Here is a 21,625-nt window from a genome sequence, read left to right on the forward strand (position 1 = left end):
TCTAAAAAGCGGTCATCAGAGATCATCTTGTATCCGACACTAACCCAGTGTATCCCCTCACTTTGTTGCTTCATGTTTATTTCTATTTTTGTTGCATGTTGTGAGGTTTACGTGTGCACCATTGAAAAACTCACCAAGGTCAAACCAGGAACAGGAAGTTGGGGATAAATATAACACTTGCATTGGTTAAACAACACCAAACACTATGTTACGCCCCAGTGGCTGATTCACATGATTCCCTCTGCATACACTTACATTAAGACAACCAAATATCTAGATACAATGGATTAAAAGAGGTTTCTTTAACCAATTGACTGGACAGTACTGACTTACCCTCACGGCACTCACTGTTGTCTGGTGTAACAGAGTTGATCATAAAAAAATATATTGAAATATATGCCAGTACACCAGCTCACTAACAACTCAGAGTTAAAAAGTTACTGTCTGCCAACAAGCAGCAAGGAAGTCAGAAACAACCCAAACTTTACCACTGATGATATGCCACTGACTGTAAAAGACAAATATAAGAAAAGGAACTCACATCAAATCAATCATCGACAGGATTTGTTTTTCATCACTGGATCAGATTCAACCAAATAAACATTAAACATGAAGTTCAAAACAACAGTTAATCTATCAATGGCAGGAGAGCAATACTAGAAGTATACTTGATCAGAGTATAGGTCCAGGTTTATCAACACTAATGCTTATATAGTTCAAATACAGTGGAGCCATGTTTTCTTTTTTAAACGACACGGACACCAGTACATCCAACCGATTAGTGGTTTCAGCTACAGAACGGACCAGAGGAGGAAACGAATGGCAGCAGGGGCTCACAGGAAAACTAACCGTAACATTTCAAGTAATGTTTGAGAAGACATCCATATGATACCATCGATGCATTGCTAAATTGCTCATTATCTACATTAGATTGATTACATCACCAACGATTTAGTTATACAAAAGGGACATGCCCTTAAATCACATCTATCGATTATGGGATTTGCATTTGCTTGTGTTTAATCTTATTAATGGCAACAAGACGTTGTGCTTATCAGCGGAAAGTGCTATTGCTATCCACAAACTTTTCAAAATTGTTAAAGAGACAGTCATCCCATGTCTGTCATTTCTGTTAGGGATCCAGCTTGTGCTGGACACAGAAATATTTACAGACACCAAACTGTTACTAACCACATGGTGAAGTGACCCTGTTGTTGTTGTTGTTTTGGTTATCTCTGATTACTTCCAGTAAATGTTCAGAAACAACACATCTTTCAGGGAAATAAATCTTCCCTCCATCATTACAAACACTGAGCAGTGACTTTTGTTTTCATTTCATTTATCACTTTGATCTGTACAATCCAACTGATGAGGTCTTCGGTATACCATTTCTTTCTTTCATTTGCACCACAGTAACACTGAAAAACAAACTGCACACACAAGGCATTGTTTTATGTGGTGATCTGGACAGCCAAGTCATTTAAAAACCTTCCTAACCTGAAATGACGAGCTGAGGATCAGGTCATCAGTCCATCCTGCATCTTCTGAGATTCATAATAAAAATATACATCTTGATCATATTGTGTCGGAATGTTTTGATAAATGTGCTCACAACACTTTACGACATACTGTCTGTGTGGTTTAGAAACCCCGCTCTGTCAGAGGCAAGAATGTTGACAACTCCAAACCCTAAAATAACCACGTTAGTGGAGTAGGAGCGACAGGGTGCACACACCAAAAAAAACAGTTCAACATTTTCCGGTCTTCTTGCTAAGCTAAGCTAACCATCTGTTGGCTGTAACTTCAAATTTGCTGTACACAGTATTGAGAGTGGTATAAATTTAAGCGTATTTCCCGAAAATGTTGAACTATTCCTTTAACTTCTCTTTCTTTCTGTGCAATAGCTTTTACCACCACTTTCATCTGCAGTTGCACAGAGTGACAAATATGTAGTTATTCAAATAACTTAATAATAATAATAATAATAGACGTAATAAATTAATAATTGTCCATCATTGAGTCGATTTTTGTCAACAGTTAAAATGGAGGTGCCTCAGATGGTCTACTCTAATCTGAGTAGCAGATTGCAGATCATAGATCATTTTAGGGAAAAGACAGGGATGGCAGTTGATCCCAACCAACGCAGGGACAGGCGTATAATGATAGCTGCTTTCTCTATTGTTACTTATCTCGTTTTTACATCCATCTCACAAAGCACAGCCTCCAAATGTCAACATTAATCTTTATGCACGTGGCCAATTTTGTAAATTCAACGATCAACTTTCCAGTCAGTAGACCGGCCTGGATCTGCAGTCACTGGTCAAGGTAGGGCATGTTCAACGTCAAACATAATTCAAAGTAAAAACTTTAACATCACAACACAGATCTAAATCAACAATATAAAACCTGAAAAGCAAAATGGAAGGTGGTGCCTAGTGACCACTGCTGGCTTTGCTGCTGCCTGATGTCCAATCAATGATGATAAAGCTGAGGCTCATTATCATGAACAGGACGCCTATCGCAGCAAAACAGACGGCCTAGAAGAGAGGAGGAGTGAATGAGTTAAAGAGAGTGACAAAAGAACAGGGGCTAGAGAGATTAGTAATCGTATCACATCCTTTTCCGACAGCGTCACGATATTTACAGTAACTGCCATCGTATATAATTGAATACGTGAATGGCTTTAACGAGACATTTTTGTCTGTAGAGGTAAATATTAGCGACGCACCGATACTGATATCGGACATCGGATATGGGTCCGATACTGACTCAAACAGCTGGATTGAGTGTTGTTAACAATATGCCACTCTCATATCGAATATAATTATTTAAAACAAATAACAATTCAGTACATTTAAATCTCTGTATTTCATTTTTTTTTTTTTACAAAGTTAGGAAAGCAATGTTTGATTCAAGCCTACTGTTGCCTTACACATATAAGAATTATTACTTCCACACAAAGTGAGGCGTACATCTTATTTAATAAACACTGGTATCGGTTGGTCAGGTATTGCTATTGGGACTGAAAAAGTTGGATTGGTGCATTCTTAGTAAAAATCCCAACCAATACTATTTATTTATTTTTGGTTGATACAAACATTGATTTGTGAGAATTAAAAAAAATAAATAACATCACACTGCAGTTAAAGGGATAGTTTGGATACGTTGAAGTCGGGTCGTAGGAGGTACTTATAGTCAGTGTATTACCGACAGTAGATGATGGTCCGCATGCTCCCTGTTTAGAGAAACAGACAGAAATACCAACACAAGAGCAAAGCAATGTACTGCTGTGGACAGGATCAGCAGCAAAACATACTTTAGCCGCCCAGGAGAAAGGCTTAACTAAAAAAAATCAATATCCCTTTCAGTGTACGCCATACTGAGAATATTTTCACCGCTTTATCTTGTTGACAGCCATTTCTAAAAGTGAAACTTATCTATGCTCTGTACAGTATGGATAAGTCACTTTCAGTTCCCATCAGAAAATATTCTAAATATAGAGTATACTTAAATGGATATAGATTTTTTTAGAAAGCCTTTCTTTTAGCTGGATGAAGCATGTTGTGATGCTGCCCCCGTCCACAGCAGTACATGGCTTTGCTTCCGTGCTGAGTGCTCCTGTCTGCTTCTCCCAACTGAGCGTGTGATGACCATCTTAATCTATTGTGAGAAATACACTGATAATGGATATACTGTATACCATAAACATCCCCACTTCAAAACACAAAAACTATCCCTTTAAGTTTCTCTTTACATTTGATTAATTGCGACTAACTCAAAATAAATAAAACAATGCGCAGGAACAGAATTTAAAACAATGCCACATTATACCATATAAATAAAAAAATTGAATATAGATTTTCAAATTACAAATCTTTACATTACAAATCTAAGCACGGTGTATATACTGTTATATCCACCTACCCTTTATATATAAAGCAACCTGTTACATTAATCATTCTATATTTATCTATATTGTCTTACTGTCTACAAATGTCATTGTTGTCATGCTCACCGAACACAACCTAAAGTTACTAATTTGAACTTAAATTCATGTCTTTTCTCATGGGATGCTCACCATGACTTTGGGGAAAGAGCGCATTGGCTCCTCTTCTTTGGGAACAATACGAAGGTAGAAGATAGCAGGGAATATGAAGATGAGACAAGGGGCAGATGTGGCACCTGGAAAGCAGACAAAAAGCAGAAAATGATTCATGAAACAGATTTTCCGTGAATTCTCACTCCCTTCAGTTCTCATTAAGTGCTGCTGCAAGTCTGACAGCACTGTAGTGATGATATGGAAATCAGAAGAAATGGAAGGGAAATAAATTGCACGCATAATAATCTACTTGCATGTATAAAATAAATATGAATATACATGCATACATGCTAATATATCGGCTTTGAAGAGATCATGGAAGCTATACTCAGGATTTGTCAGGGTGCATCTTCTAGTAACTGAGTCTGTCTAAATGTCCCAGCCAGTGCTGCTACAACCTACCAATGACCCCAAAGATGCCCAGGATGTTGGGAGCAAAGATGACAAGCAGGTTGATGAAAGTGAGCAGAACTATGGCAATGGCGGTGTGACGGGGCCAGTTGAAGGTCTTGTTGGGAAATGCCATCTGCTGGATTGCTCTTCGCACCTGATTATAACAGAAAAAAAGGGAAGCAACTTTCAATTGTCACTGCGTGAAAAAAAATAACTTCAAGACTTTACGGAAGAGAGCCAATGTGTAAACTTGAGGTGCTAAAATTGTACTTACAGGAAAGAGCACAATGGGTACAGTGAGTGTGACAGCAGTGAGTACAGCCACACGCACACACAAAATCAAAGTATCATACGGGTCAATGCGACTGTAGGTGTGAAGCAGCTCTGGTTCCACTTCACCTGAAAGAGATTTCAAAAAAAGAAAATAGAGAAGTTTGAATGAAGGAAGAACACTTGTCCTTTCCTCATATAGTGATAACATTAATCAATAACGTTATACTTATAATACAAGTCAAATATTAATATTAACTGGTATATATTAAAACAATACAGATAACAATAATGCAAAAATCATGCTTTATTAACATCCTAAATACAGGTAAATGCTACTGTATTCAATAAAACCTTCATAAATCATGATGTCTTTTCATTGCAGTGGATTACATTAGCGGTATATTTGGTTAATGTAAGGTCTACAATATGACCACTAGAGGGGGGAAATGCATCACGATAGTTTTACGGCCTTCAGGATGACTGTTCTGCTACAACATAGTGATTCAGACTTGTGCTGATAACCTTGTGACATTAAATTAAAACAATCAACGTAAATGGAAAAAGAAATTAAGAAGCGCAGTGAGATAGATAGAGATATATTTATAGATAGATAGATAGATAGATAGACAGATAGATAGATAGATAGATAGATAGATAGATAGATAGATAGATAGATAGATAGATAGATAGATAGACAAATAGTTAGATAGATAGATAGATAGATAGATAGATAGATAGATAGATAGATAGATACACAGATTCAGATACATAGATGGATGGATGGACGGACAGACGGACAGATTGATAGATAGATGTGCATAATGCTCTGCAATGGGAGGAGGACCAGGCCTCACCATAGAAAGTTAGGTATCCAAAGAGGGCAGCCAGAAAGTACATGACGTACATGACTGCAATGGAGATGTTGGCCACATGCTGCATCTTTTTCTTGGTGGGACTGAAATCAGAAGATATTGCCATGTGATGTCACACACACACATACACATACAAACATAAACTCATACGCACACATAACATCAGGGCATCCACTGTCATAGAGAAAGCATGTAGCACAGTTGAAGAAAAACAACAATCTTCAGTTGTGGGGCTTCTTTAGCTGTAGGAAACTGCAACAGGCAGGATGATACATTTTAACTGACGACATGCCTCATCATACAAGCAGTGTCAACGCATTTCAAAATAAAGTGAAAGCAGTGCATGTGACTAGGTTATGATCAGCCAGGCACAAATCAGGCCTTTCCTCTTTGTTATGCAACTGATTTATTGTTCAAACGTTAGCAGGACTTTTCCATCATAAGAACATACTTGCGCAGCTCTGTGTAGATGGGCAGGACCTCGGGGTGGCACACAAAGGCGAACGCCAGGATGGGGATGGTGTAGGCAGTCTGAAAATGAACCCCAACAGGTCACCATAGATACAGCAGCGCCATCCCAGACGTCTTACCACCAACCTCGCGCTTTACTGCCCATTACTCCCTCAGATATATCACAGAGAGCTAATTGTTTCCCTGCGATTAACTTGGGCCAGGCCAAGTTTTAGCCTATTTAAGAATGCCTTACTTGTAAGCTGCTGAGCAGCAGGGATTGGTCTTTTGAGTCTGTGCTAGGAAAGTCTCATATATCTTTGAGGGATAATAAAGACTTGATATGAAGACAGTATTTACAAATGCTCTGGAAAGCAACATCGTTTCAATAAAACAAATTAAACATCCAGCTGTCATTAAGAGTCCTTCAAGAGTACTTTCCTGTTGTGAATGTATGTACTGGGTGTACAAAATAAGGGTACTGAGAGAATTGTTAGGTCTTTCCCATTTAATTCATTACCCATCTCTCTGGCCCACAAAGAGCAAACTTGATGATCTCACTGTAAGCAACAGAATGTCAAAGCAATTTTTATTCCTCCGCTAACAGGAGAAGACAGGTCGGGGGTCACTGTCAATCTTTGATCCTTGCATTAATCACAGACTATTGTCTTTCATTAACAGCTTGATAAAAGCCCCGAGTGCTTAAAACCAAGTGCAATTTCCATGCTCGGATTGTGAACCGTCACTGGCAACATGCTAAAGATGACTATGACATAAGTGGGTGGCGGTCAGTGAACATGACAGTGGAGGTGGATTTGCAGTTTCAGACCGAGTATCATGCGCAAAAAACCTACTTGTGAGTTTAGGTTGGCCATTTTGGGAATACAGGCAGGATCAGGCGCCCCACCAGGATCCATGGCACTGATATTCAGCCCAGTGGCAGTGCTATTGAATGTAAAGTCCACAAATGGACACGGGGTATTGAACTTCTTGTAGATGACCTGTGCAGTGCAGAGGAGAGGCGTTAAGCAGCAATAAAGTCTGTGGGACACAGTTAGCATAAAGACAGGCTGAAAATATGGTACTGAGAGAGAGAGAGAGAGAGACAGAGACAGAGAGCGATGCGTGGATTACAGATCGCACAGCCAAAACTAGGTCAGAGAAAGACAAGAGAACCAACACAGCCTGGAACCGCAGCATGCAAACATTAGTCCATGGCAATGAGTAGAGAGAGTAGGGAATACTAAAGAGGTGGTAGGAGGGGGGGAAAAAGTGTTATGGACTGATCCCAGTCCATGTGAATATGCTACCTTGATGTTTCTGCCAACAAACAAGAAACAAGAAGCAAGACATGATGCCTAGTTTACATGTAGGTATAGAGGACGTACCGAAATGAGGAAGAAAACCATGCAGCTCAGGGAGAAACCACTGGTGTATCCCAGGTATCCTAAAACACAAATGCTTAGGGTTAGGGTTTGAAAATAAACAAATGCTGCTTATTTCTAATTATTAATCACTAGTGAGGTAAAGTTTCCCTTTGAACTGTATCTTCTGCTGTATGTTCTTCAAGCCTTGTGTTGAACTAGACTGATTTAAAAGTGCAACATACGAGATTGGGAGCATTTCAATTGCCTCTGAACGGCTCTCAACATGTCGCCGCCTCAGCCAGTGGCTCATAGCTAACGGCGCTAACGGCGCTAACCAGGATTTATGAAGAGAACTTGATACGCCGTTCATTCCTCTGAAGGTTGCTCAGTGGAGCATGGAGCAGTTCTGATGAAAATGCCCACATCTTCCAGTGATCTTCCGCATCCATGGGGGCCCATAGAGCAAGGGCACTAGCGATTCCTTTAACCTCACCTCCCAGGCCTCGGTGCAGCCTCGTGCTCGGACTCATTCACATGATCGAAGGACGGAGAATAACTTTCGGCTGTGAGCGCATTTTCCAACTTTTAGGACCTAATGATTTAAATAGGGTCTATTCAAGTATTTGTAGTTGATTTACCTAAAAAATATTCATTCAATAAGATAAAGACGTCTCTTCCCAACTCTTTTTGCTCCTTTAATGTGCTGGGAGTCGGAGCTCATTACTGGATTCTAACTGCACCGACTGGCTCTGTTGTCCTTGATGTCTCAGCAGAGGTCAGCCAATATGCCCCCTTTTCTCACTTCCAAACTGGCTCTCCTTGCTTTTTTGTTCCTCTTTCCATCTGTTTTGTTTCATGTACTTTCTCATCTAAAGCGCTGAAATGCAGACAGACCCGCATGACTCTTGACCAAACTTGCGAAAACACATTGGATTTGTGTGTGTTAAAAGAACAACAAAGGCTTATTAATTTAGAAAGAGTAAACCCCTCTGCAGTCTCGCAGTGTATTGGCAATTATCGGGCATGTCTACACGATGAATTCAGGTGTGACTTGAAGATGCAGGGGCACAAGCCATGTCGAGGGACATCTCAGGAGGACAACAGTGGGAATGGTCACGGAAAGAAGAAGAGAGGAGGAGGGGAAAGACTCTCTCTGCCAGTGAAAATGTGGAGCTCAGCTCTAACATGGAAGCTCTAAAATAAAAACCATTGCAATACCCCTCTTAAAATGCCTAATCAAGGATTAAAGGTAGTTATGGAAACTGATATTCAAGCACAAGACCAAGATCCGAGCCTTGAGGCTGAAGTGTCCTTGAGCAAGTCACCACATAAACCTCTATGAGCTCCTTTACTGCTTCTAGCCCTGCAGGACGTTGGGATGAAGTAAGTTGGCAAGCAAAGGCAACATTTTATAAACAATATTCATGGCTTAATTCCCATATTTTCATATCTGAGGACTTTAAGTATTTTAAATTTGATTTAATAGTAGTATAGTTGTGTTAACATTACAAAACCATTTGTTAAAGCAAGACTTTGCAACTTTTAAGCGAAAGAAACACATTCTTCTTCTTAACAATGAAAAGTTGGATTCATGTTACCCGTCTATCATCAACGGCAGCTTTTGGTGGATACTGCTAGCAAACTCTGGGTAAATATTGCTGGGTAACACATTTCGGAGTCAGTTGGCAGAATCAATAATGTTACTTGTGATGCCGTTGCAATAGTTTAGCATTTTTTGCTAAATGCTAAACAGTAGTCCAGCATTTAAGATAATCCCGTAGTTGTCATTTGCAGCTGCAGTGGCCGCTGTTCAGCAAGCTACATAGTCTGGCTTTAACCGATTCATGCAAAACGTAACACAACACAGAACTTTAAAGTAAGCCCAGAGTAAATCACTAATGAGATGGGTATCCCACTGTGAGGAGGACGTGATATACTTACCTAGCTGTTTCATGAGAGCCAGAGGTAATATCACTGCAATAGATACAATGATCACAAGGTAGTTCCCGTTCATGTACCATTCACTGCAGAGAGGAAGAGAATTAAAGGTATTGATTTAGAGTTACTCGGCTCAAACACTCCTCTCAATCTCAATCATGTTAAGCATTTTGCACTGTGTCAGATATTGATTGAGAAGACACAGGGGGGGAAAGTGGGTGAACAGCTAGAAACTTAGGTGCACACAAATAAGGCTTACATGGTGGAAAAAGCAGTTACTGACTGAGGATTATTTTATTACCTGCACAACGATGCCAAGTACTTTTATTCACAGCTGAACAGAAGTGAACACGAATTAATCACTGGTCGCCGTATAATCAAATATCTAGAGTGGAAAAAATAAGCCTCTTTCCTCCCTGGACCACTGGACACTAAGAACTGTGGCTACAGCTGGGACACAGAGGTCATGTCCTCTGTGTTGTTCACAGGAATATTTTTAGGAGACGTAAATACAACACACACATTACACATGGTAGTTTTAGACTAAATATTTAAAAATTTGACAGCAGAAATGAGAATTATAACCCAGGCTTTGAGATACAATTTAGAGAAAATGTTACGAAATATATAAAATGAAAAATAAAATAGACGAAATGAATGGTCAAAACATCTTACAGACTTTTTTGATGGTGAGTCAAAAAATTCTTATTTAATAAACTATCACAATACTCTGCAAGGATATGAGTGACTGACTAACTGAATGGCTGGCTGACTGGTTAGGGCAGAAAAATGGAAATGTTTTACTATATTATATATTATATATATATATTATATTATACATTATACTTTTTTTAATAATTTGACTTGTTTACTCCTACTACTTAGCATGGATTACATTGACATGGTGTCCCTGACTGACACAGAGGGTAGTGGAAACATGTAGCTACATTCTACTGCCAAACAAAAAAAACCATCATGACTAAGTGGATGACATGTGAGACGTGTGGCAAACCATATGACAGACAGACTGACACATGTTGCTGCTTCATGCACAGCCATGTCTAGGAAACAACCCTCTGTGATTTTTAGATTGACACAGTAGGGTTGATTCATTTCTTGACTTGTATTAGGTGGGAGGCTCTGCAGAGATGTTTTTGGCCACACACACACACACACACACACACACACACACACACACACACACTTCTCAAAGAACAAGAGGCTCATCTATCCTGTTGTCATCCTGCCCTACGGCCATCTGGACCAGCGTCACAATATCTCACCAACTCTGATACTCACTTACACAAAAACATACAATATTTTACAAACACGCAAATGCACAATCACTAATAACCACAAACAGTAATAAAAGCGTACAAGAGCACAACAAACTACCACAAATCACAGAGTTGAACTAAAATCTATGACACTGTTAAGAATCATATTCTATTATAAAGTAGTATTTGTTGCAGAGCTATTGTATTTTCTTGCATCGGATTGTGAGGTGTCCCTGTTATTTTGTCCACCCCGTGTACAGTTTAGCAATCTAAACACAGACCCATCGACGGGATGAAATGCCACTGGGACAATCTAGTTTGTCATTTCAACTAAACAGTGATTGTTGACCGTGTCCCAGGTCACTGCTAAACAGAGAACACAGAGCTGACACCAGAAAACACTGTGGACATGTTGTCACAGTACATCCCCTCTATAGTGACTACATGTAGTGGGACACATCAATCTAAACATTTACGCGCAAACGTGGTAGCATGTAATAGATTGAGGAAAGCGCAGTTCATGCACTTTTATAATAAACTCCCATTTCTCCCCCTTCCTCCTCAAATACTTCTCACAAACGATGAAAAGTAGGTGAAGAGAGGCTCTAACTGGGGTAAGGGTTAATGTGTAAGGGGGTAACATCACACTTGAAATCCCATCCAAAGAAGTGAGTGTTGTTTGTCTCTGAGGCCACCTGCACTGGCCAGTGATATCCCGTGGTTTACGTTTTCAGCCGTGGAGTCGAGCTGTGTTTTGTCAGTGGCTGTGCTGCTCTCCTTCTCCAGGGTCGCTATCACAGCTGTTCTCACGCCAGGTGCTCCCTACATCCTGAGCATCACCAGGCCCGCCAACTGGCACAGTCTGACACAACTCTTTGTTGAGGCTGAAATCCTTGTACAGGCAGGACGGCGGCATAAGGTCCCATAGTGAAGTGGCGGGATGCCCACTACAATTATTTATCATGAGCAGGTTACTTTTGAACCTTTAGGAGGCATGGCGGTGTTTACAGATGTGACACTGATCCAGATGTATGTCGAGCATTAATTCAAGTGAGTAGAATTACTTTTATTTCAATCAAGTTTCTTTGGCAGCGCTGAGGAAAGATACACCAGTTGTTGTATTTCTGACAAAGTAGCAGCTCAAGGAGTGTTTGCTGTAGTGTTAAACTGTACTTGCTATTACCACCAGGGACCGTGGGCAGTTCTAATAAACTAGGACTGAAATCTTCAGGATTACAAATTCAAAGATATTGTTTCTTGTGAAGTTGAGTGAAATAATTAAGTATTTGATTTTTGATTTGTTTATTTTTTGCCAGTGATTTTCTCACAAGGATCTAAAGTCTTATAGTATGAATGAAAACTTTTATGTCATGTATTGACCACTCACCCTTCAGGTTTATCCACCATCAGAAAGGCCTGGATGACCAACGGAAACTCAGACTTGACTATGTACAGGTAACTGGACATGGCTGTGGAAAGGAGATACAAACGATGAGTTAGTATTCAACTACACGGTTACTTATACAGCAATACTCCCAAGCTTCTAATCATATAATACAATTATCCCAGAAACGTCAGAAGAAATTTAAAAAATGTGTAAGTGTGTAAGTGTGAGGACCAGTGGCAGTGTGACCTCACCTCCAATGTTCTGCAGCGTGATGGCAATACCTGCCGCCATCTTCCCCGGGGTACCAAAGGCCCTGTAGCCGAGCTGCTCATACGCACGAATACCTGAGCCACAAAAGGCAGATAAAAAGCATTTTATCAATGTGTTAAATCCATACTAACAAAGTCTAGGACTGTAAAGAGAATGTAAATCTAATTATGGTCATATATTACAACTTGTTGTGCAGTATTAGGTGTTCACACACTGCATTCTTATCATATCTGACTTTAGAGGGTAATTTAGAGGTTTGGCTATTTTGCAGATAAAACCACCTCTGTTGACAATGAACAGTCCTACAGCAGAGAGATGAGAGAGCTTTCCCTGAAGTGCACTAATAATAACCCGTCAATGTGAGCAAAATCAAAAGTGATCAATGATTAAAAAAAGAGTAGGACCACCTACACAGATGGTGTTTCTGTCGAGGTTGTGGATCATTTTCTAATTCCTCAACATAAAGATCTTCTAACACTATAAATTGGTCTAAGAACACTGCAGAGGCTGGCCAAACAAACCTGTTCCAATATACTCCACGGTCCTGGAACAAAACCGCAGGCAAGGCTTATACTTGAGACTCTTATCTTTTTTAATTATTTTCAACTTAAAATAAAGGAAGTGGTCACTGCTAGCTGCAGCTGCTTTAATTAACTGACAAACCATGACCAAAATGCTGCCTTGTTAATAAATAAATAATCTGATGTTGCTGTCCTATTATGTATTGGATGCTGCTATTTGACCTGAGTCTGGGTCTCACTGATCTGTGCACAAGAGCAGGAAGCCATAGTTTCCTGTTCTATCTAACACTCTGTGTGTTCCAGCAGACTGTGTATAGTTTGAACATGTCGATTAGAAAGCAGCCGGGGCACAAGGTATTAATTGAATGGAAATGCACTGGTTGCATTTAAATGCAAATGATAATACATTGCATGAATCCTTGAATCAGAAGATGCATGTTGTCAGGCTGCATACATACCTACAATGCCAGACAACTTTAGCAGTAAATGGATGGAATACGCCGAGAGGACTGCCACCACTGTTAGAAGTACCCTGAAACAGACACGCAACAACAGACATTACTGACAGTATTACTGCCTCTTCTTTTACCTGCAAAAAACTCATTTTTAGTCATCATTATACCAAGAATTCTCATTTCTCAACGACTTTATATGTTACATGTTTACAGCACACATTACCCTGCAGGCTATTTATACAGCTGCAGCATAGGCACACATTTTCTGCATGCCGGTACATAGATTGTGTTGGAAGAGCAGAGTCCCTGTGGCTCTGCTTTAGCCTGGATTGTTACTCAAACTGAGACAAGGAGGCTGCCCTGTCAGCCTCTCTGCCCTCTGCCACAGTAAGTAAGCACGTACACACAAACACACACACACACACACACACACACACACACACCAGATGGACAGTTTCAAAAAGAAACGTTTCCAACGCAATGCTGAGATTGACAGAATGAGGGAAAATCCTCTGCAAACATTAATCTTCTCATCATCTTTGTTCATCAGTGTTGGAATAACCCACGTCAATCAACAACAGTCATTCCTTCTATTTTCAGTAATAGAGTTGTTTGCTCAAGAGGGAATAGACTCGCCACACAGACTCATATTAACCGTTTTTACATGTTATTCCTCTTCATGCATTCTTGGCATGAGGACTTTAGTGTCTTTGTCCTTTTTGCCTGTCTCCAGCTCCCGCTCACTTCCCCCCAGGCCATGAACCCTCCTCTCACGCCCCAGATCTGCCATCCTCCAACCGTCCACCAGATGCCCTAAGACTCTGCTGCCAGTCCTGCTCACCTGGCATCCCCTCCCACCTACACACCTGTTGCCATTTCCCTCATCAGCTCTGCCTGGCCTTCCCCGTCCTCCTCCTCCTCACCTGCGTCTCATTCTCTCGTCAGCCACTCTGCACATAGTTCCCCTCCTTGTGTTCCTTGTCAGATCATCATAATTGCTATTCAGTTTCTTGTTACCTGCAAGCTATCTGCTATCCTGCCTGCCTGCTGGACCCACTGCCATTTGGACTCTTGATCACTGTATGCTTTTTGAAAATAAATAGTACTGATGTAGTGATTACCTTAAGTTATTTTGCTTATTTGATCATCGGATTTCTGTTTGGTTCCTTGGATATTGTTCTTAAATTAGCCCATGAGGTGCACAAGCTACATCTTTTACTTGGATTTAACATCTGTCTCTAGTGGAGGTGTTTAAGAATCATCACTTAATAAGTGAGACTTTTGTAAGAATCCGCAGCATGGGGAAGTTTTGTGAATGGGTCCTTGATCTACTAACTTTCCCTGACCCAGTCCACCTCATTCCAACTATTTCCGATTTTATTGTTACCATTGGCGACATTAGCTCTCTCTCTCACACACACACACACACACACACACACACACACACTCCATTCCTCTCTCCTTTTGGAAAAGCCAGGCTGCATGTCTTTCAACTGGACTTCAACTCTTGGCCAGTTAACAGGGGGTTTTTTTTGGGGGGTGGGGGGGGGGGGGGTGTAATACTATGTGAAAGAATGTTGGGCTGACTTTCAGTGGAGGATTTAGTTAGTCAAGTGGCAATGGGAGGACGGATCTGCTGACAGTCAGACAGACTGACACACTTGGGTAACTGTAGCCCTGCTCACAGCTTTCCACCCCGCTGCATTCCTCGCGGGCCAAGACCGCTGACCGGCTGAAGCCTCTGCACCCGCCAACAAAACTCTGTGTGATATGAAACATCGGGCCAAAAGGGAAAGTGATTCCAAAATCTAGACTAACAACATCACTCTTCATTTTATTTCTTTGAGAATATATTTATAGTTGTACGGTTATCATTCAAAAGATATTGACGATTATGAGCAAATGTGGACATATGTGGAGTGAACTGATCGACCCTCACAAAAGGTTCAGCAGACGACCCATCAGTGGAGATAAATGAGAACAACCCATGTGACAAAAAATACTCAGCAACAGGCATATTATTTTGCTGTTGGTGTTTATTTTGCATTTGTTTACCTCCCCGTGTTTGAGCAAACATGGTCGCCTCATTTTTAGGTCTTCTGTCCCCTTAAGGAGCAGAACCTAAGGTTCAGAATGACACTGTTAAGAAAAAAAGAAAAAAGGCAAACACCAGCCTGGAGTCCAATGTGAAAAAAAAGTAAAATTGTAACCGACCCTGCCTGTATTTCTCAGTACCTACTCCATTGTTTGATACAAGATCGTGCAGATATGCACACAAAGACACGAGCTTTCATCCCTAACAGGACGGAAAACTACACGCTAACTGTTGCATTCAGTCACGTACTATCAATTCGCACACAGGAGTAGGTTGCGTGTTTTCATCAGAGTTAAATGGGGTTCAACTCAGCTCCTGTCTTGGTGTCGAAGACATTGATGTTCAGTGACACAGAGTTCAGCCTGTCCAGAGAGCAGACAGCGTGAAAAGCCACAGTCACACAACTCAGCTCAAAATAAGAAGCTTTCTTTAACACGTGAGATAAATCCTGACATGACTGCCTTGGAAAAGAGCTCAAATCACGTCCTTGGGGAATATTTAAACCTAGCTTTACATTACTCCCAGATTGATTTGAATCATGAAAGGTAGCATGAATATGCTTTCACCATTATGTTGTGTTGAGTTTGGTATGAAATGAACAAACTGCCTTTGGCCTACAAAGGGAGAGCGCATCAAGTTTTTCACCATGACTACAAATCCACTTAAAACCAAGCCAAGATTTATACAAACATCCCAAAGATTGCTTCACCTCTCACTCATACTCTGTATTGTAATTTCAATTGAGGGATGCTTAGTTAACAGCAGTGCTTGCATTTTCTAAGAAATATAAATCTGGAGGGCTTAAATCTTTCTCAGAAAAATACTTTTCCTCAGACAGTTTCCGCACCGCACACCTAACAATCTCTAGCACCACCAGGAAGAGGTGTCGAAACAGCACGAGGAACCGAGCAGGGGAAAGTGTTGATGTTGTCAGTGCCATCTGGTGAGATTACCCTCTGGAAAAACCAGCCTGATTATTCTTGAGAAAAAGACGGATCACAGCTGGAAACCTCATGAAAAAAGTGAAGATTTTAGAAGCAGTGAACGCATGAAAGACCTAAATGAGCACGCAAACCTTTGAGAGCACATCAGTCCGATATTATACCACCACCAAGTTTGAATTATATTCCACCACAGAGCTTCATGTTTGCATGTTTATGCAGAATCCAGCCACCAGAAATCAATACTTGAGAAATGTCTAACCGACTCGATCCGGTCTGGCCGATGGCAGAAAATTCAGGCAGGATAAATCTGAGACCGATTGGATGGTCAACAAAAGTGCTGATGATGAAGCTACCCCACTACATGACACCCAATGAAATGGTGATGCTTGTGATATTTCCTGAAAGCATGCTACAAGTCTATAAGCTTTAAGGTCTGGAGATATTCTGTATTTTTCTTATTGTCGATAAATACCATAAAAAGACCAAAACAACAGTAAGCACTCACTGCAGCTCAAATGTCAGAAGACCTCCAGTGAATTTAAATAAGGTAGAAAAAGCATCTGCATTAAAATAGAAATGTCCAACCTGAAAGCTGCAGTCGACTATGAAGTCTTTATCCTGACAGACAATGCTGCTGCAGAGGTTTTTATACGTTAAGCCCCTCATATGTGCAGCACATACGCCAACTGGTTCCAGGCAGAGAATCAACCACACAGAAACAATCTGGTTATTTTTGCATCCTTGATTACGATTGCGGCTGTTTATAGCGCGAGTAAATGATTGCCAGTAGTTTATTAATCTGGGCCTTTATTTATCAAACAAATGTGCCCTGTGTCATCGGCCTCTTTGTCATAACCAGGGACTACAAGACAATTACAACACAATTGGGTGCTATTTATGTGTGACTCAGACCTCCGCTGGAAAGCGGGAAGAAAATAAGTCAGACAATATCTGTGAGACTCTCAGTCACTCCACCGATCTGAAATCATGGAGTTACATATTGAGTGTATCTAATGCATTTGAATATCTTACAAAAACAGGACGACTCCTGTGTTGGCCATGGCGTACGCCAGTCCTAGGATTCCACTTCCCATGATCGCATTGCCAAGGTTGAAGACAGACATCCCAAACGAGGTTTTCCCCTCAAACTATAACCGATGCAAGACAGGGGGGAGGAATAAACATGTTAGGTCATCTGATAGTGCATGCAAGTCTATCTATCTATCAGATAGATAGATAGATACATAGATAGATACTGATATAGATATAGATGTAGATGTGTATATACTGTATATATAGATGTAGGAATATTGAACTTACATCTGTAAATTGAGGGGTCTTCTTGTCCTCCATGCCCGATAAGAAGTCCTGGCTCTCTGGGAGGTTGGCCTCTGTATTCTCAGTTCTGTGGGAACTAATGGAAAAAAATACTGTCAAAGCAGTAACACTACATTATACAAAAACAGTCAAAACTCTTCATAAACTATGTAATTATTTTTTTTATAGAACAGGCTCTGGTTTACAATAATTCCATTACTGTGTAAAAGATGCACACTACAATACGAACACATTCTCTGTTCCTTATCAACAAGCATACCTATCATTCTGGGCACTGTTGGGTACAGTTACCCTACAAGCAGTGTAGAGAGAGTCCATCCATCACCCAGCGAGAGCACAAAGTGGAAAAACAACACCCTCAGTCATTATATAATCAGGCAAATAATGCAGTGAAGGGATTATCTATAAATGATCATGTGTATCTCAGAGAGAGATTGTAATTAAGTAATCTGTTACATAGTAAGAAGACACAAAAAAACATTGTTAGACAACCAGTGACACGACAATTAAGCATTTAGCTATCTCCGTTATCCAGTAAAAATGAGTGTACCATCACCATCACCAGGCAGTTAATGGATACACAGTATTTGCTGTTCCAGGGATTGTACTATTTTGTATCTCCTCCTCATGTATTGTTAGCATTGAGGCCTTCCATTTAGGCAATATTTTGTATGATACTTTTATCTGATTTGTACATAGCTCCAGGTAAATATTGCACATTATATCTTGCTTCTATAAGAGAGAGAGAGTCAGGTCCTTCTCGTGTTGAAGGAGTAAACATGAAGATTAGTAAAGGAACAGGCACAGGCATGCTACACGTGACAACTATCCTATTTCACTTGATGCTGTGTTAGCACACAGGGAGAAACGTGACGTGTGACGCATTCGAGAAAACATGTGAGGCCTCCGGTAAGTAAGAGCAACCGGTGAATCAAATCGCCTCGCTTAAGCAAGAACAGCCTTACAAAAGAGAATGCTGATTGTTATTATTTGTAACAACAATCGTTTTTTTACATGCTAAGATTTGTGGCAGACGGGGGCTCAGATTGCACAAAAAGTAGTGTTATGATGTTGGATGTTACAGGTGCTACACTGTGATATGCAGATCCCAATGATCTGACTGCATAAAAACTTTTGTATATTGTGGGTGTTTTTACACGTTTTCTACAAATTCGATTTAGAAAACCGCATATATTGAATGGTGACCCCTGTATCGTGATATGTATTGTATCGCCAGATTCTTGCCAATAAACAACCGTAATTCTGAAGCGATCAACGAAGTAAGGAGGATTATACTCACTTTTCACCGGCCTCTGCAGATGGTGTTTTGGCCGATGCTGTGATCTCCTCCTCGTGGCCTTTTCCATTAGGAATAGCGTTCGCCTCAGCAGGGGCAGTTTCCACAGAATCCGCTGGTTTATCCTCACTCATGTCTGCTTGTGGTGCCTGCGTGTGTATGTGATAATGAGTCTGTTTAAATGTGCAGGTGTATGAGGCTGAGTGTTTGAAAGGTGCTCTGAGGTATTTTTCCTGGGATCTGTGGGGGGGAAAAGAGAAATCACAAAATGTAGAGATTTGTGGTTTTGAATGGACATTATACAGTATAAATACCACAGTTCAATAAACTAATCATTTAATTAGAATCTTGTAAACAGACCAAATATGAACATTGAAGGCCCTGATTGGACCTTTTACTGAAGATGGTGTGAAGGTGTACAGACTTTAATCTCCCTCTCTCTCCTGATGGCTTTGTCTTAACTGCTAGGGTGGAACAAATTGCAGCTTGATCTTTCTTATTGTAGCATGGAGTTCAATAACCTCACTTAATACGCAGCATAGCTCTGCCCACATTCTACCTGAGCAGAGGTCTAATGAACCAGACTAGCAGGGACCTATCGTTTCTTTATTCTCTGTATTAAATATGTCTTTTTCTTGATATTTTGGAGATTCTGCAACAATTTGTAACTGTTGCTTGAGACTGGACATAACATTTGCTTTTCTTGGGTACCAGGACGGCTGTAGCTCAGTGAATAGAGCGGGTCGTCTTTTAACCACAAGGTCAAAGGTTAGATTCCCGATTCCTATCGTCCACATGAAATATCGCAGCGAGACACTGACAGCAGCCCACTGCTCCTAAATGCTGAGGATGGGTAATATGCAGAGGTCAGGTTTCATGTATGTACCCATATATATGTGGCGATCATAATTCATTTATTTAGAAAATTATAATAGCAAGTCCAGCTCAATCACAAATTGACATTGACTGCATTGGCACTAGCAATGCTTTCAGTCCAACAATAAGAGGCACGTGAGAAGATAACGGAGGCCATTCTGAGGGCATTAAAGTGAGTCTGTATCTTCCTTTAAGGATCAACGGGGACGTGACTGAACTACAAATCACTCTAAGAAAAGGGATGTCAAGATGGAAAACATACACCTTGCAAACCTATTAAAGTACTTAAGTGACAAAATTACATATTGTAGTTGTGGCTTAATCGGACTGACGACAAATGAAGATTCTGACCCAATTCACCAATTCACAATTGACCCCATTTAGAGCTTGCCACAAAAATTTAAATGTGTCTATACTGAGAATACCATATACTATACTGATACTGTAAATATGAATGGGTGGAAAAAACAAGGGCAGCATGACCGTGAGACTAACAAACATTTTCACTTTGCCAACCAATAGTAAAAACACAAAACCCAGCTATGTTAGTCAAAATATAGAGTTGACAGTAAATGGACTTTTGGGCAAATCCAATGAATAATTGACACATCAACTGACGGGTCTAGGCTGAGAGGAAACAGGGCTTTCAGAGAACTGTGACACACTGGGCTTTGCGTCAGGCCTCTATTTCCTGGGCATCCTGCTGTGGTGTCTTAGCTGAGCAGCTGACTTGTGAGGCCTTGAAAGGACATGCATCTCCTGGATGCAGTTGACCAAAGCCCCCTATCCGGCAGGCCCTGAATGATCTCCTTTGCTCTGCTGCATAAACAGCAGTGGGGGCTTCAATGGAGAGCACGTTGGGGGCTATAGAGGAGGAACACGCACAAATGTTTGAACCCCCAGATGAAAAGAGAAGAACCAGCTAGGACCAGCTCCGAACCAGTTCTAGCCGTCTTTGTGCCTTAATTTTTCTGCTTGTCACTTTTCTCCTGGTTTTCTCTTTTAGTGAGGAGGGTTCAACTGAACAACAACGCTCAGGGTTTGCTGTACTACCATTCCTGGCAACCACTCAGCTGTCCCTTTTCCCTCAGGCCTCTTCCGCTTCACAGACTGGCCTTTTAAATGTACCTTTCTGTAATATAATTTTAACACATCAAACGCAGTGTGAGGCGATGAATACAACCTGGTCTTCGTCTTGCAGTCCTCTGAACCTGTCCTACCAACCACGTTGCTGTGAGCTCCGCTGCACAGCCAAGCCTCTCGGTGTCTCTGGCTAAAGCCGGGCAACGTGGTTGGGCAGCAAAGCACAGTGCACAATGGCACATGTTGTGCGGTTTCCTGGGAACGGGTTGGAGAACAGTGCTACTATTGTGCCAGGCATCATTATACTGCTGGGGCCCCCTTGGCTGTAGTTCGCCAGACCACTCGAGAGGCTGAAAAGGTATTTCACTGGGCTCCAGTTGAAAAGACGCCACCTTGGATTCAGCAAATGCCAGTATCCTGTATTCATGCACAGTTGTAGCAGGGTTGCTGACGGTAGCAATGGCAGAGGCAGGGCCCTTGTCGAGGGACAAATCACTGCACAGAACCACACTGCCACTCAGATAGTCTACAACTCACGGGGAGGTTGTGGGGAGCCATTCAAAGACAATACGCGATGGGCTGTCCGGCTACAAGGGTGCCTCTTCAATGGCCTCAGGCAGTGGAGCTTTCAGCAGACGTGATTGGACAGAGTTGTGGCTCCTACAATCAATATATTCAATAACAAAGGCA

At 41.0% G+C, this 21,625-nt stretch overlaps 1 protein-coding gene across 2 annotated transcripts; it reads right to left on the bottom strand.

Annotated features, from left to right (window-relative positions):
- Nucleotides 1-2,432: 2,432 nt before the first annotated feature.
- On the bottom strand, nucleotides 2,433-19,110 carry LOC142970464 (sodium-coupled neutral amino acid transporter 3-like). 2 transcript variants are annotated; one of them, XM_076110694.1, is made up of 16 exons: nucleotides 18,980-19,110; nucleotides 17,939-17,971; nucleotides 17,662-17,746; nucleotides 17,374-17,489; nucleotides 13,306-13,379; nucleotides 12,308-12,400; nucleotides 12,057-12,138; nucleotides 9,396-9,478; nucleotides 7,476-7,534; nucleotides 6,942-7,088; nucleotides 6,089-6,168; nucleotides 5,620-5,720; nucleotides 4,767-4,891; nucleotides 4,502-4,646; nucleotides 4,079-4,182; nucleotides 2,433-2,537 (listed from the first exon to the last, which is right to left on the bottom strand). In XM_076110694.1, the coding sequence occupies exons 1-16, from the start codon at nucleotides 19,108-19,110 to the stop codon at nucleotides 2,433-2,435; spliced, it is 1,563 nt and encodes a 520-aa protein (XP_075966809.1). The 2 variants fall into 2 exon arrangements, with proteins under 2 accessions (XP_075966809.1, XP_075966808.1); XM_076110693.1 differs by having other exon boundaries at nucleotides 17,662-17,755.
- Nucleotides 19,111-21,625: the final 2,515 nt, after the last annotated feature.

Source organism: Anarhichas minor, unplaced genomic scaffold (assembly GCF_050575085.1).
Source record: "Anarhichas minor isolate MPS153535 unplaced genomic scaffold, ASM5057508v1 ptg000043l, whole genome shotgun sequence".
Lineage (NCBI taxonomy): Eukaryota > Metazoa > Chordata > Actinopteri > Perciformes > Anarhichadidae > Anarhichas > Anarhichas minor.

Coding starts and splice junctions, on each gene's coding strand:
- LOC142970464 (XM_076110693.1), bottom strand. CDS start 19,110: ATGAGTGAGGATAAACCAGCGGATTCTGTGGAAACTGCCCCTGCTGAG. Junction 6,169..6,941: donor TGGCCAACCTAAACTCACAA/GTAGGTTTTTTG, acceptor GTTCATTTTCAG/ACTGCCTACACCATCCCCAT. Junction 5,721..6,088: donor ATCTACACAGAGCTGCGCAA/GTATGTTCTTAT, acceptor TTCTGATTTCAG/TCCCACCAAGAAAAAGATGC.